This window comes from Prunus avium, chromosome 7 (genome assembly GCF_965620075.1).
Source record: "Prunus avium chromosome 7, drPruAviu1.hap1.1, whole genome shotgun sequence".
Classification (NCBI taxonomy): domain Eukaryota; kingdom Viridiplantae; phylum Streptophyta; class Magnoliopsida; order Rosales; family Rosaceae; genus Prunus; species Prunus avium.
In genome coordinates, this window is record NC_142290.1 from 20,952,489 (window position 1) to 20,967,492 (window position 15,004).

The 15,004-nt window shown below is 36.9% G+C and overlaps 2 protein-coding genes across 3 annotated transcripts; both read left to right on the forward strand.

Moving 5' to 3' along the window:
• The first annotated feature begins 158 nt into the window (after nt 1-158).
• On the forward strand, nt 159-6,619 carry LOC110763532 (pre-mRNA-splicing factor). 2 transcript variants are annotated; one of them, XM_088256121.1, is made up of 7 exons: nt 159-316; nt 551-698; nt 1,090-1,980; nt 2,071-2,229; nt 5,381-5,481; nt 5,859-5,927; nt 6,056-6,619. In XM_088256121.1, the coding sequence occupies exons 2-7, from the start codon at nt 563-565 to the stop codon at nt 6,593-6,595; spliced, it is 1,896 nt and encodes a 631-aa protein (XP_088112247.1). In that variant the 5' UTR covers nt 159-316; nt 551-562; the 3' UTR covers nt 6,596-6,619. The 2 variants fall into 2 exon arrangements, with proteins under 2 accessions (XP_088112247.1, XP_021822016.2); XM_021966324.2 differs by having other exon boundaries at nt 6,093-6,480.
• Nucleotides 6,620-9,977: 3,358 nt separating this feature from the next.
• LOC110763540 (F-box protein At2g26850) lies at nt 9,978-13,667 on the forward strand. The gene is made up of 5 exons (XM_021966334.2): nt 9,978-10,945; nt 11,063-11,142; nt 11,250-11,422; nt 11,616-11,690; nt 12,936-13,667. Exons 1-5 carry the CDS (start codon nt 10,145-10,147, stop codon nt 13,121-13,123), a joined length of 1,317 nt encoding a protein of 438 aa, XP_021822026.2. The 5' UTR covers nt 9,978-10,144; the 3' UTR covers nt 13,124-13,667.
• Nucleotides 13,668-15,004: the final 1,337 nt, after the last annotated feature.

Genomic DNA, 15,004 nt, shown 5'->3' on the forward strand with positions numbered 1-15,004 from the left:
CAAGAAATTAACACTTACCCATTTTTGCTTTGGGTAAAAAAAAAAAAAAATTCATAAAAACCCTATGGGCAGGAGAGAACCAAATACAGAGCCCAAATATGAGAAGGCCGAACAATGAATGAAAACAAGGTTAGCCCAAACGGATAAGGCCCAAACCAGACAGAAAAGAACCACTCCAAAAGCTAAAGACGAAGGTACTCTTCTGTTCTTCCCTGACGCACAAGAAGGAACTCTTCTGCTGTTCCTTCACGCACAAACGTTGATCCAAACAGACGAATCTGAGAGCACGATTATTTTGACGCACAGCAAAGCATTGGTGAGTCCTCTTCTTCTGTCTTCTATTGCTTCGTCTTTCTTCTCCTCAATCAAAAGCTTTGAGAAAGAAAACCCTAGCCCCCTTTTCTATTTTGTCGAACCAGGAAGGAGACAGAGGGTTGAGTTTGGGGTTAGGGTTTTGGGTATGTGTTTGGGCCTTATAAATTGCCTTAACGTGAGCTGAGTTTTAATAGTTTCATTTTCCATGCTAACCTAATGTAATTGGTGCTGTCAGGTGGTAGCCATCATGGATTCAAACTTCGACTCTCCACCCGCTGCAGACGGTGGTGATGCAAAAGCAGCATTTCGCAAGCCTGCAACTGATGCAGCCAACAGGAAGTACCGGCGCCGTTCTCCAGTTGGCGGTTCATCTCCCTCTGATGGTCAGTTTTCCAAATTTTTTGTTTCCATTTTCACAAGTTAAAATGGTGCTGAGGATTTATCGAAAGGCTTTATTTTTATAGTGAATTTGACAATTTGACTTAGCACTTGCTTAATGTATAAGTGGTGGTGCTGATTCTACTTACTGCTCTGCATATTGTAATTTGATGCTTGAAGTTACTAGAAGGACGGTTGAATCAATTGATTTCTTTCTTTCAAGTTTTCATTTTTATCAAAATGTATGCACAGTCGGGTAATCTAGTGGCTCAAAGGTGGAATGATATGGTTTTTTTTTTTTTTTCATTTTCGAGTCAAAATATGGGTCATTGTAAGAAGTCTGTTGGTGTCGTGCAAAAAAAAAAAGTTTCCATTAACATTATTTTTTTTTTCCAGGGAGTCCTATGCATGAGCATAACTGTAGCCCAAAAAATTCAAGGCAAGACCCTGGAAAAGTCTCTGAATATCAAACAAGAAGGAGAGATGATGAGAGGGAATTAGAGAGGGATTCAAACAGGAGGTATTATGGAAGAAGCAGTGATTCCTACCGGCATTCTGATAGACAATCCTCCAAAAGTTTGCATGGGTACTATAAGCATGATGACTGCATCAAACATGACAAACACGCTGATGAAGAAGATAAAAAATATCAGAAGTTATCTTCTCGTTCTGCTAGGGAGTCAAGAGGTAGTGCTCATTATGATCATATTAGGTCAAGAGACTATTCAAGAAATATGGACAAATATTCTCGTGATAAATATGATGGTTCTGGATATAGGAACAAGGATAAAGATAGAGAATCTTCATTTCCTGAGAACCAGAAATATAAAGATAAGGACTCATCATCTCTGAGAGTTGGATCTGGCAGGAGACATGGACATTTTGAAGAGATGGAAAGGGAACGAGACAGGCATGCATTGGACAGAGATGTTCAGGATGAGAAAAAGGATTACCGTAGGAATTCAGGTGATTATATAAGCGAACGGATTTTCTCATATGAAGAGTCCAAGGGGCAACGAAGTGACTCAATTTCCAGGAGAGATGAAGGTAAACATCGCATGAAAGAAGGTTACAAGAGTGAATTAAAGGAATTGGATGATGACAACGTTTCCAAAGAGCAAAGGAAGAAATATGATGATAAGGAAACTAGTAGGGGCAACCGAATTACTAGAGAACCATCAGAGCGGTCTGCAGATAAAGATTATATAAAGAGCGAAAATCAAGAATCTACTGCAAAAAGACCAAAGTTATTTAGCTCAGAGAAGGGCATTGATGGTCGAAAAGATGGTAATGGTTTATTTATGTTTCTGTATTTGATTTTAATCCTTAAAAGTGCTAGTCTAAGTCTGTTCTCCAATGATGTTACTCTTTGTTTAGTTTCAAAGTTCACAACTACAGCGGATGGAAGGGAGTCTTCAAGTTCCAAGCAAGTTCAAGAAGATGAAATGACTACTGCAAAAAGTCAGTCCAATGATGCGGAGGCTGCTAATGATATAAATGCTGCCAAAGTTGCTGCGTTGAAAGCTGCTGAATTGGGTATGTGGTACCTTTTTTAAATATTGCATCCACAGGACAACTTTTGGCATGAAACCAAATATTGACAATATACTATATGATTGTTATACATACCCATACCAAAATATATTATATTGACACATACGAACAACGCAGTTCTGTTAAGTAGCTAAAGGAGCTAACATAAGTTGTTAATCTTAGGTTGTGAGATCTTCTTTTACTAGGATCAATGACTGAAAGTGCAAGTGTTTAATCTTGAAGATTATATACTTATTTTTCCTGTTTTTTTGAATTCATTACTAGCACCTGGGTATGTGCACAGTAGATTTTTAGTGAGGACTTAAGTTGAGGTCTTGAATCTCAGAAGTTAGATTAGATATGAACTGTTGAGATGTATCTCATCCATTTTTACCCTCCATGCATCGATTTGACAATTGAGATGCAATTCCTCAAATGTATTATGTCATTAGGGTACTATGTTATGTACCTTTGGCCCAAGAACAAGGTGTCACGTCTCTTTCTAAAGAAAGAAAAATGTGTGGATGTATGTATGTATGTATGTATTGTTTAATATCGTATTATGATTAGGTGTCATTTTACATCTCTTGGCCCAAGCCTAATGTATTTGGTCTCTTGCTGAAGAAAAAGTAATAGATGCTAGATGAAAGGGACTTTGGGGTAGTTGTCTTTTTTAGATTTGCTGGTCTAAGAGAAAGATAGAGTTGTTTGTTAGGCAAACACAAAGTTTAAAAAAACTCCTAGAAGTACGACTTCAACAAAGACCCAAGTAAAAAAAGTAAATGTATCCAAAGTGCTACACAGAAACAAACTTATCAAAATTTACTGAGAGAAAAAAGAGAAACCAAAGCTGCACAACTAATAATTATGCCCATAAAAATATTTCTCGGTTAAAGTAACCTTGTCGCCAAGGCAAGTTCTGGAAATCCGCTTCAGGTTTAATGAACGTTCTTCATAGTGTTTTCTGTGGTAGTTACTTGGTGCACTAAGGCCTCTGTTATATTTTGTCTGCCTTTGCATCTCTGGGCCCTGTTTAATTTAACCAGGCTTGACCTCTAGGTCCTTCTTGACAAAGTTTGGGAAGGGAATCCAATTTATCTTTAAGGTGATAGACATGAAAGACAGTCTTTAGATTGGTGGAAGCAGGAATCTTTAGTTTGTAAGCCAGTGCTCTAATTCTTTCTAAAATCTGAAAAGGGCTGTAACCTCAAGGTGAAAGCGTAAAAGCATTGGCTATCTGTAGGCAGAAATAGACCTAATCTCCTACCAGAAAAACAAGATCTCACCGCTTCTTATCTGCAAAATTTCATGTGCCTTTGAGCTTCATGTAATCGTCTTTAAAATGGAATCAATTCCGTAGTTCTTGTCAACCTGTGGGATAGAGCTTGACCCAGTAACACAGTAACTAAGCTTTGATGGTTTGTGCCCATAAACTACTTCTAAAGGAGAGAGGCTAGTATAAGAATTAACATTAAAGTTATTCCGATAATCTGCCATAGTAAGATAGTTGAGCCAATCATTGGGAAACAACAAGTTTAGTTACTAAGCATTTTGTTTACCACTGCAGTTTGGCCATAGAGTAAGACAGTTGCTAAGGTGGATCTGAAATGGAGACTTGTTCCTTGGAGTTTGAATAGTTGTTGCTAGAAGTTGTTGGGGTAAATTCTCTATCTCAATGACTTGCAATCATCTTGGGTACTCCTTGAAATTTGGAAAGAGTATCAAAGAAAGCTTGTGCAAGTGCAACACGGGGAGCTCTTTTAAGGATGAGATAAAGCTATGAAATGTGCATCTTTAGAAAACCTATCTAAAAACAGACTTCATAGCTCCATTGCTTGGTGAGACCTCATCTCATCCTTACTAGCTGCACACTTAATAGCTTTTTCTCACCCATACGTCTCTTAGTTATAGCTTGGTAAGATTTTAACTTGGCAATTACATCTGGATGACTGAGGGAATGGTTGAGTTCTTCCATCCTTGTCCGTATGATTTGAGAAACAGAATGTAAGGTTATGTGCTTGGACACTGCATCTGCTCCTGGTCCAATGATCCATGTGGATCTATGCAGTCCTAACCCAAAAGTTTGGAGAGTCACTGTTGTGAAGGTGATGGAGGAATAAGTGGAAACAAACTTTAAAACTTTACCTCAAATAAGTTGTTTGTTCCTGTGGACATCTTGTCCATTGTTTTGTTTCTTTTTTACAGAACTTTTGTTTCATCTATATGTATATATATACACATTCCTTTATGTCTAGGATTGATGGATTGGGTAGATTTTTGGTATTAATATGGCTTGATTGTATGATTGAGAGTCATGAATTACATACCGCATTCAGCCTAGTAGAACTCTATATATAGGCATGAAAGAAATTTGGGGACGTGAATAAATTTACAGAAATTTTCAGCAAGCATATGCTTCTATAGGATTATGTGATGCAACGTAACTCCTGTTGTGATGCATACGGTCTCTAGCAATTCTTAAAATCGTGCTAGTGTGATTCTAGTAGCGTCTATCATTTTCTTGTAATTATCTCCTGTCATCCTTGACTTTTCCTGTTGTTCTTTGCCTATAACAATTTGCAGCAACGATAAAAGCCCAAATTAAGCAATATCAAATTTGGTTTAGGTCAATAAATATTTTCATAATTCGGGTTTAGTCAATGAATATTTTATTTTTCAACATAGGTCAATAAATCGATATTTTATTTTCAACTTAAGTCAACATTCCACTTGCCATCTAGTCAAGCACCAACTCCAAGGCAGCAATAATTCCAGCACATTGACCTGTTCCTTATCTCAGTAAGTATTTAATTTTTAAACAAAACAACACATGTGAGTGTAACACGAATTTTTGCTCCTGTCCTACTTAGTGAAATGGCAATCCATATTTTCTTCACATTCTCACAAATGTCCTGCAAAAGGTGGTAAAACTTGTGAAGTGGAATGTGTTCCTGTAGATTTGATGACATAGCTAAGCTGAGCTGATCCATCTTTGTCAATTAAAAAATCTGTCTCAAGTATCATAATTTTATATTGATGTGACATTCAACTTTGATGAGTAATCAGAAATTGGACACTAAATTATAAACGGAATATAGATTCCCCAGATTTAAACTCCCTGGCTACACGTGAAAATCTGTTTGTGTATATGCAGTTAATAGGAACCTTATCGGTGTTGGCCCTGTGGGATGCATGACTGCTGACCAGAAGAAAAAGCTGCTGTGGGGAAACAAAAAGAGCACAACAGCAGAAGAGGTACCTCCTATGGTCTGTTATTTTTAGTTTCCTCAAATAACACCCCCAAAGTTACAATTCCAACATTCAAGCTTATTATCACACACTTTGCATTTGAAGCACTTTCATAGGAAAAATGTTATGTTGAATATAGCACTTGTAAATACCTATCAATTATTATTTTTATTTACTACAAAATAACGGGGTTATGCAACATACAATATCTTTTTTCTTGAACAACACAAAAAATATCCGAAGTCCTTGCTGAGAAAAAAGTGCTATATATTTTAATTTTATTTTGGAACTTGTACACCATTAATGTTATTGGTTTTATTGAGCTGTTGGGTCTAGCTTCTCTTTGTGTAAATTGTTAGATGCCCCTTTTTCCGTTTTTACAGGTTGGCCACCGTTGGGATACAACTTTGTTTCCTGACCGGGAAAGACAAGAAAAATTCAACAAACTCATGGTAAACCTCCATTCCATTTATTTTATTTTGTGTAAGTACGATTAATATAAAATTGAACCTTTCTTTTTTGGTTCCTAAATGACTGGCTTAGCCCTATAGAGTTTCTTCACCTACTAACACAATTTTAGAGTCTGAGGTTGCCTTGGTGCCTATGGCCAATTGTAGGGTGTGAAGGGCGAAGTAAAGGTGGAACAGAAACCCGAGAACGAAGATCAGAAGCAGAAGGAACTCCAAATGGATTTAGAGAAGCAGTACACTGCTGGACTGCGAAGAAGAGATGGCCGTACTGTTGGATTAGGTCTTTAAGCATCCTCAAATTCCTTCGTACTGTGAAGACATTGGGATATTCTGTTGTACTCTTGTGCAAGAGTCACATTTATGATTCTATGCTAATTTTCTTATTGGGAGTTGTAGATCTTCAAGGAAAAATGGTTTCACATGACAATCTAACATTGTGTAAAGCTAGAAAATTCGATTGCAATATGCTCGGTATGAACTCAAGTGCCATTTTCCTATTGCTTTCCAGCCATCTTAATTCATGTGCATTTGTTCATCTGCGGTCTGTTTTACTCGCTTTACAGCAACTTTGTATGTGTGTGTTTGCAAGTTGGACCCTCTTACAGAAAACAATGTTTCTCTTTGGCGACAAGCCATTAAGGCTTGTTTGATAACTATTTTGTTTTTAGGTTTTAGATTTTGTTAGAAATAGAGAGCAAATACTGGGGAGAAGAGAGGATGAGCAAGGGTGGAGGAAGAATGGCTGGAAGGAAATGGTAAAAATGCATATGGAATGAGGCAAAAAATGAAAACTAGGTCTGCATTTCTCACCACCTAGTTTTTGCTACACACGTTCTCCTCTCGCCACCTTTCTTCATTGCTTATTACCTAATATACTTTCCCTGTACCTTTAGCAAGAAAAAAAAATTAAAACTGAAAGCTAGAAAGCAAATAGTTCTCAAAACAATTCCAATTTTGGTTCATGCATTTTGTTCTTGTAGTTTCAATATTGTCAAGCGTGTAACGATTGCTGGGGTTCAGCCATGGACTCAGTCTATGGCTGGGGTTGGCTGCAACCCGCCTCACTTAGGAGGAACCATAGCTTCACAGCCCATGTCTTCTCTATTAGGAAGAAACGTGCCACTAGACGAACTGCTAGTTAAGTATGAGTATAATCAGAACGGAAAATGATCAAAACTATAAGAACCATAGCTTCACAGCCCATGTCTTCTCTTTTGGTCTTCCAACTTTGTTAAAATTGTTGGATTTGGATGGGCATGTCATAGATTGTGATGCTGCAGGGAGGCTGAATACTCCAAACTAATCAACATCCCATTGATATTAGTGACGATGGGGGGCTAATATCACTGCGGGAGAATTCTACTAACAACATTCTTTGTCCTGTTCAGGCTCCATTGTGATTCTGTGAATACTTTAGCCAAAGAAACAGAACAAGGAAGAAAAGAGAAAAAGGTTTTGCATTGTAGCGCTCATGGGTATAATCGCCCTCTCAATTGCTAATTTAAACACACTTTCTTTATTGAACCAATGCGATGGGAAAATTAAAGAAATGAATAGATAAGTGTCGCTTAAGTTAAACACGCGGGCAATTCATATGTGATGACGAGCCTAACATGTGAATAACCTTGTTCTGATACGATGATAGATTTAAAACACCTAAACCAAAACTAATTGAAAATTAGGCATGAGCACAAAGTCCTTAAAAATTACTATGCAAAACTTCCAATCATTATCCTTATCAATAGAAAGAATAAAAATATTTTGAAATTGTGGAAGCTCAACCACTGTCATGGTTGTTCTTTTTCCATTATGCTTTGCTTTTGTCTCTACAATCAAACAAGCTTTTAGGCTTTTTTGACATAATTGGCACAAAACAATCACCAACTACCAATTGTAAAAGGCTTCATATTTTAGCTTTGCTAATGGAAATACATTTTCACTTAAAAAGAAAAAAAGAAAGGTGAAGTAGTGGAATTGAGTTCATATAATAATTGGGTGGTGTTGGACCACCCCCACCCCTCCTGAGTTTGATCCAACTTCCACCACACTAGTTGCCCAACTCTTTTTCATAAGACCCCACCTGATCTCAAGGTCTTTAACTCATTGTTTCTTCCTAGTCCCCTCCCATGCCAACACAATTCTTTTTGGACAATTTATTATTATTATTATTATTTACAAAAACAATTTAATATTGCCCCTTTCTCTTTTGGTGGCCCAGCAAAATCTTAATGCTGACACCTTAAGATCATAACCATTAGCCCCCTGCCTCAATAATGGTGGTTGTTTAAGAGATGGTGCCCTGCTTGAGATGATTTTGAGGCTATTGCTTGCTTGGGCATATAATGCTATGTGCACCAGAAGATTTGGAGGATAATATCAGAGGGCACTTTATGGCTAGACCAAGATTACATGTAGCCCTAGACTCAGATACCATCTCATTAGCCCATATCATTAAAGAGCTAATGAGGTGATTTTGGTATCTCCAACATCCAATTTATTTTTAGTGCCTCTAGTTCTTTTTACTTTAAACTTTTCAAATACTATTTGGTGGGGGATTTTTTTTTTTTTGGGGTGAGGTTTGTTCTTATCACGCGATAATATTGAGTATTAGAAAAATTCAATTAGAATATCTGGAATGTGATTTTTTTTTTTTCCAATGAATATGGCATGTGCTAAAGAAATAAAAATTCATTATTAAGTTTGTACACATGTTATTTTCTAACGTGACTGGTTTGCCGCTCTATAGAAACGGACCACGTGAACAAATTTAGTGCATAGTTGTTATTGGTAGACAGTCACCCCTTGATTATATCAGTCCTTACCATGACATACATAAGATGAAGCTACAATTGCAAATAAAATAATGTCCCATTTTTGGTCTCATTCCTTCTAAGTTGTGGACAAAAAACTAGGAATTTCAGATTGACTGTTTAAAATAAATAAAAGTGATTTTTTTTATATTAAAAAAAAAGTTAGGAATTTGAACATAGATGATATCTCTTAAGTTTGAGTAAAATACAAGGTATGTTTATATTAATATTATTAATGGTATTTAAAATAATAAAAGTAGAAAAAGGTGGAAGTGTCAGTGTACCAAAGCTCATGGCGTAAGAAGAAAAAAAACATGGAAGGACATTGGAAGCATCTGAGGCAACAAGGCCAAGACACAGAGTCCCATGCATGTCTTTTTGTGATCGATTGGTATTCACAAATTTCAATTCAACAAAGTCATAAAACGTCACGTCGTCTGTCTTTAATGGGCCATTTTGGCACCATTTGTGCCGGCAACATTATTGCATGGTTGTTGTGGTCCGGAGGTGTTGGAGTTGGGTGGAAGTTAGGCAAGTAATCTGGTTGAGGCTCTAATGATCTTCTTGTCTTGTGACATCTCTTACCAAAAAAGTGCCACCAATCCCTATCTAAGTATAAACCCCCAAGACTCATTAACGAGATAAGAATTTTACTATCGTTCATAATTTTTTTGTTAAGATTAGTCGCGCACACATTAATAAGCGATTTTTCACCGTTGATGAACTGCAAACCTCATATATGTGAATGGATATAAACAAAAGGGAGTTGTTATGAAAATTGGATAAAACAAGGAGGACTCACACTCAACTTCAGGTTCATCCACATGTGAATCATCAAAAATTCTGCTACAAACTTGGGTACTTTTCTTCTTTATTAGTTTGCCAATTTTAGCAGTAACCTTTGTGTTAATTCACCTAATTCTGATCTAGTTCCACCTAGTCACCTACCATTGTTATTATTACAATTAGGCCTTGTGTTAATTCACCTAACTTCAGAATTTTTGATGACATGTGGCTCTCTCAATCCAAAACTCACATGAAGATTGAGGGCTAGGATTATATATTCTTACTTGCCTCTCAAATCCTTTCAATCTGTTAACTGACAGCTGTCCCCCACCCACTTCTCTGTACAATTTGGTTCTCCTGCTGGTGGGTTTTCACTGTGTCTGGATGCCATTTCATTTCATCTTAAAGTGGAATTTTAGCTACCCAGCAGCAGCCAGTTGCAGTGTGTGAATTAACTTCTCTGAATTTAAAGGGCCACTCCAAGAGCCTACCCATTAATTCTGGGCAACCTATAGCAAATAACTACATTCTCAACTTCCATTGGTTCCCATAAAAAATTTTAAAAAATGAAAAAAGTTTCATTGCTTCATCTTTCTTTGTCAAATGAGAAAAGAGAAAAATAATAGCTGTCATTTTTACCCCTTGTCTCATCTCCCACATTATATATTTGCATTCACCATTGCTTCACTTGCAACATTTTATGCCAATCTCCAATCAATCAATCAAATGCTTTACCTCCTGATTTCTTTTGTCTCATTCATCCTTATTTCCAAGTCCTTCACTCACAAGCCAATACAATCATGGGAGGGTAAGCTAAAATTGAGTTCTTTTTGGTTTTGGTGTGAGTTATTAAGTTTTCTTGTGTCCTGGTTCCAGAAAAGTAGGCTTGCTATTGATTTGTTCCAACCCATCATCTGCAAATTGAAAAAGATGATGACTTTTAGTTCAAGAGTAGAGAATGTGGAGGAGAGAGACAGTCTATCTCTCCTGGATTTGCCTGACTTGACCTTGGAATGCATTCTTGAGAGGCTTTCCCCATCTGGGTTGTGCACTATGGGAGGAGTTTGTACTTCTTTGAGGGAGAGGTGCAGAGATGATCGTTTATGGGAGAGGCACATGAAGGAGAAATGGGGTAGACTGATTGGGGCTGCTGCTTATAGAGAATGGCAATTACATGTGGCCTCAAGAAGCAGAGTCAGAAATATCTCTGATCAAACCAAGAAAAAAGGTCTATTTGAGTCTCTTGTCGTGAGTAAAATTTGGCCTTTTTCATGGATCAGACCAAAATTAGCAAGTTCTGATTGCAAAGTGAGGACTAGTTTACCGGTCGAGTCAGTCATGTCTCTGTATCTTTCGCTTGAAAGTGGCAAGTTCTGGTTCCCAGCTCAGGTCTATAACCGTGAGGTATGGCTGCAATTTGATTCTTTGAAGTCAAATTTTTAATTTGCACAATTTTTTTATTTGATGTTGTTTTTTTGTTATTTAACAATTCAGTGAAAACCTTATTTTCTTTTCCTGCAGAATGGTAATGTAGGCTTTATGCTGTCTTGTTATGATGCACAAGTGAGCTATGATTCAAGGACAAACACATTTCAAGCAAGGTACAGGGAGAGTAATTGATGTTAAGATATAAGACTGAACTTAGATTCTGGAAAGGTTTATTTTTGGATGGTCCTCTCTTAAATTCAAATTGGATTCTGTTTTGCAGGTATTCACCTTATGGGAGGAGGGCAACAGAGGATAATATTCCATGGGATAGACTGAGAGCGGCTCCAGTTGATACTCCCTCACATAAGCTTCATGTCTCTGATTGTCTACATGACTTGAAACCCGGTGATCATATTGAAATCCAGTGGAGAAGAAACAAAGAATTCCCTTATGGTGTGTTCCCAAATCCCACCTTCAATCCTGGCTCAATTTTATACTAGAGTTTGAATTTTACTGAAACTCGAGTGTTGGATGTTTAATGGTTCACGATGTGTTAAATGTTCATTGTATGCCGATACTGATTTTCAAAAATTTCCTTTACTTTGTAGACAAATATAAAAATAATTTGGATTTTTATGTATTTTAGGTTGGTGGTATGGTGTCATTGGTCACTTGGAGTTGTGTGATGGGCATGAGAATCGCTGCCGTTGTCACTACAGTGGTGAGAAAATCATTTCAGTTTCTGCAATTCTCATGATTTTTCTACATTTCATTTTCATTACTGGGAAATACGAACTTTTTTCTCATGTCAATAAGTAAACAACTAAGCATAGAGCATGTGATCACATTAATGCCTCCATGTATAAATCTAGGGTATTTAGGATAACCATTCCTCTGAATTGTTTGGAATGCAAGCACTTTCAGCATGGGGTTTCTTTTCATATGTCCTGCACCAGTTTAGACACTTTAAGAAGGTTCACTTTTGCTCCAAATGTTAGAAAAAGTACATGTGAATCATAGCTTTTCACTATGGAATGATTTATTACTCTTTTTAACTGACTCGTGATATGATGCATCCATCTGTTGTGATGATCATGCACTGCCTTTATTTCTATGTTTGTATAATTATGTCCTTTTAGCTGCTACCTTGGTGGCTGACATACCTTTCTTATTCTTTCTATTTTTCCATTTCTGTTAGCACTTTGAGGAGCAATCCTGTTTTAAAACCAAGCTGGCATGTTCATGCCCATGAAATAGTGAACTTGGACTGGATCAAACTCTAAATCTAGACATATAGATGGCCTGAGGCTGAAACTTTCTTCTCTGTTTCTTACAATTGAGGGATTTCCCTTTTTGCACCTTGAAGCGCAATCCTGCTTTGGAAGCAAGGTTGGATGTTCATGCCCATGAATTAGTGAACTTGGACTGGATCTAACTCTAAATCTAGACATATAGATGACCCGAGGCTGAAACTTACTTCTCTGTTTCCAACGATTGAGTGGTTTCCCTTTCTATTTGCACCTTGAAGTGCAGTCCTGCTTTGAAGCAAGGTTGGATGTTCATGCCCATGAATTAGTGAACTTAGAGTGGATCAAATTCTAAATCTAGACTATAGATGACTTGAGGCTGAAACTTCTCTGTTTTTCAAGTTTGAGGAACATGAGGCACATTAATCATGATAAAATCTGAAATCTTACATGTCTAACTAAAGATTTTCCCTAACAGCTAAGCTTTGTTGAATTCAATTTTCTCATATCATCACAACACCAACTACTTAATATTATGCACATATGCAAACACTCATTTAAATGCTTTCTTTGTTTCTACTATTTATTTGTTTGTATATTTGAAGGAAGTAGTTTTCATAGTATGCTTTTCCCAGACTATTTTTCTGTACTGCTGCTGGTAGTTGAAGAAGTTGTTATAACATATAAGTTTCTGACAAAGACGTACTCTTCCTCAACAGATACAGTAACACTGGAGTTCAGTCAGTACACTCCTGGATCCAGATGGAGACAAGTGACGATAAACAGGAAAGATCATCGAGAAGAAGGCAATGAAGCAGATGGCTTCTATGGGGGGATCCGAAAGCTTTACAATGAGGAGGAAATTGCAAGGTGGAAGCGCCTATGGCCTACCCAAGTCCTTGAATAAGCCTTCCACTCTTATTCATGATTGCTCTGTAAATAATTGAGTCCCCCTCCCCCTTTTTTTGTTGCTCTTTAGCTGTGAATGAAGAGCTTAGTCATATAGAAGTCATTCTAAGAGGATGAAAATAATACTCCATGATTTTGTTCCCAGAGTAGGAATCTCTAACAGGCATAGTTGTTGAAGCCCACATCGGAAAATGGAAGCCTTGCATCAAAAAAATTTGGGCCTCGTCACCCAATATTTGTTGTCGGTTTTGAGTTGGATGCTCTAATTCTTATTAGTCACAGTCACATACATGTTATGTAACTCCCTGCTTCACATGTTTCTCATAGTTCACTGGCTAGTTTTTCTGTGTGTTTAACATGCCTCTAAGGAAATATCTTATGTTCTGTTAGTAGAAAACTTGCTGGTTCTCATTTGGACCATACTCATGCGTTCATGAGCTTCCCACAAATGAACGGATGACCCAAGAATTTGAAACTTGTACATGGATAATCTAAAAATGCATATTATATATCTGAATAAATTCGAAATGCATATTCTAGAAGAGTTTATTATTTTGATTTTCGACTTTTAGCTTCTTGTCGAAGTTGTTTCCTTACACTTCACGTTTGGTCTCTCTAAATGAGCTGCCTTTATTCAGAGAAATGAAGAAGGGAATAGGAATGACTTGGGGACATTCTAATTGTCTAGCAATGAAGTTGGAATGATGAACTTCTGCCCCAGAATGAGAGAAAACTTAAAACCTCTATAATTTCCTCAACCTGATCAACACAACATTACAGAGAATCAACATTATAGTTTCTTTCTTTCTTTCCAATATAATGAAGGTATCGGGAACTTAGCTAGGCAGGTGAAGCTTAATATCATTGAATTCCTTTCTTGCTATAGGATCATGAGTTAAACCTTGGAAGGGACTGATTTCGGATGAACCTCATTCTAATCTTTTAAAACGCTAAGACATAAAGCGAAGTATTTTAAAGATTATTTCACCACACGTAAGCCTTGTCCCGTTGAGGCATAGGCCTTGTGTGCGTTGAATTATTATAATAAAATATATATTATAATATAATGTAGAAAAATATTCATTGTCATTCATCCATAGGTGCTTTTTCCTCCTTCCCCTTCTGTGGAGTTTTTCTTTAGGACTCACACAAAGAGAGCAACGAGGGTTTTTCTGTGTGAAGACTATTCTGATTAATTCTGAGGGCTTCCACAAGCCATGAGACCTAGCAACATGTCTTGGCTACCAAACTACGTAGAATATTAGAGAACCTATTCAGTTAAAATTATAATGCAATTCGATGGTTCCCTAAGCCTAATTCCATTTTAAGACGGTTTGGTTCGGTCGATACATGCCTAAGCCCAATTCTTTTTCCTTTCACAATTTTTCAAAATTATTAACCCAATTGTAACAAAAATAAAAATAAAAATAAAAATCAGAACTTACTACTTTTTTTTTCTTTTCATTTTCTAGCATATCAAATAATCCTAAAACTCTACATGCCATAAAACTTCATAGTCATTGTAGGTATTATTACAGGCACCTTCATGATTGCCATTACAAATGACAAAGAAAGTGATGATTATCGCACAATTCATAATGAGTTGGGTATTATCCCTACAATTCACCTCCCACTTGTCTTATCCTCATCGAGAAAATGTAACATATGTTCACTTGTTATCAGACAAAAAAAAATATATGTACATTGTTATTGTTAGGATGTTGACTATTGTAGGGGTCTTTTTGTTCCAGCAGCCTGACGAATGGGCTTGGGCTGCTGTGAGAAGAAAAAGAACAAAAACCCCCTGTTGCCTGAGTTCAAGAACCATACTCCCAAAAGAGTTTTTTAAAAGGCTTGCTAAAACCTTAGAAGAAACACT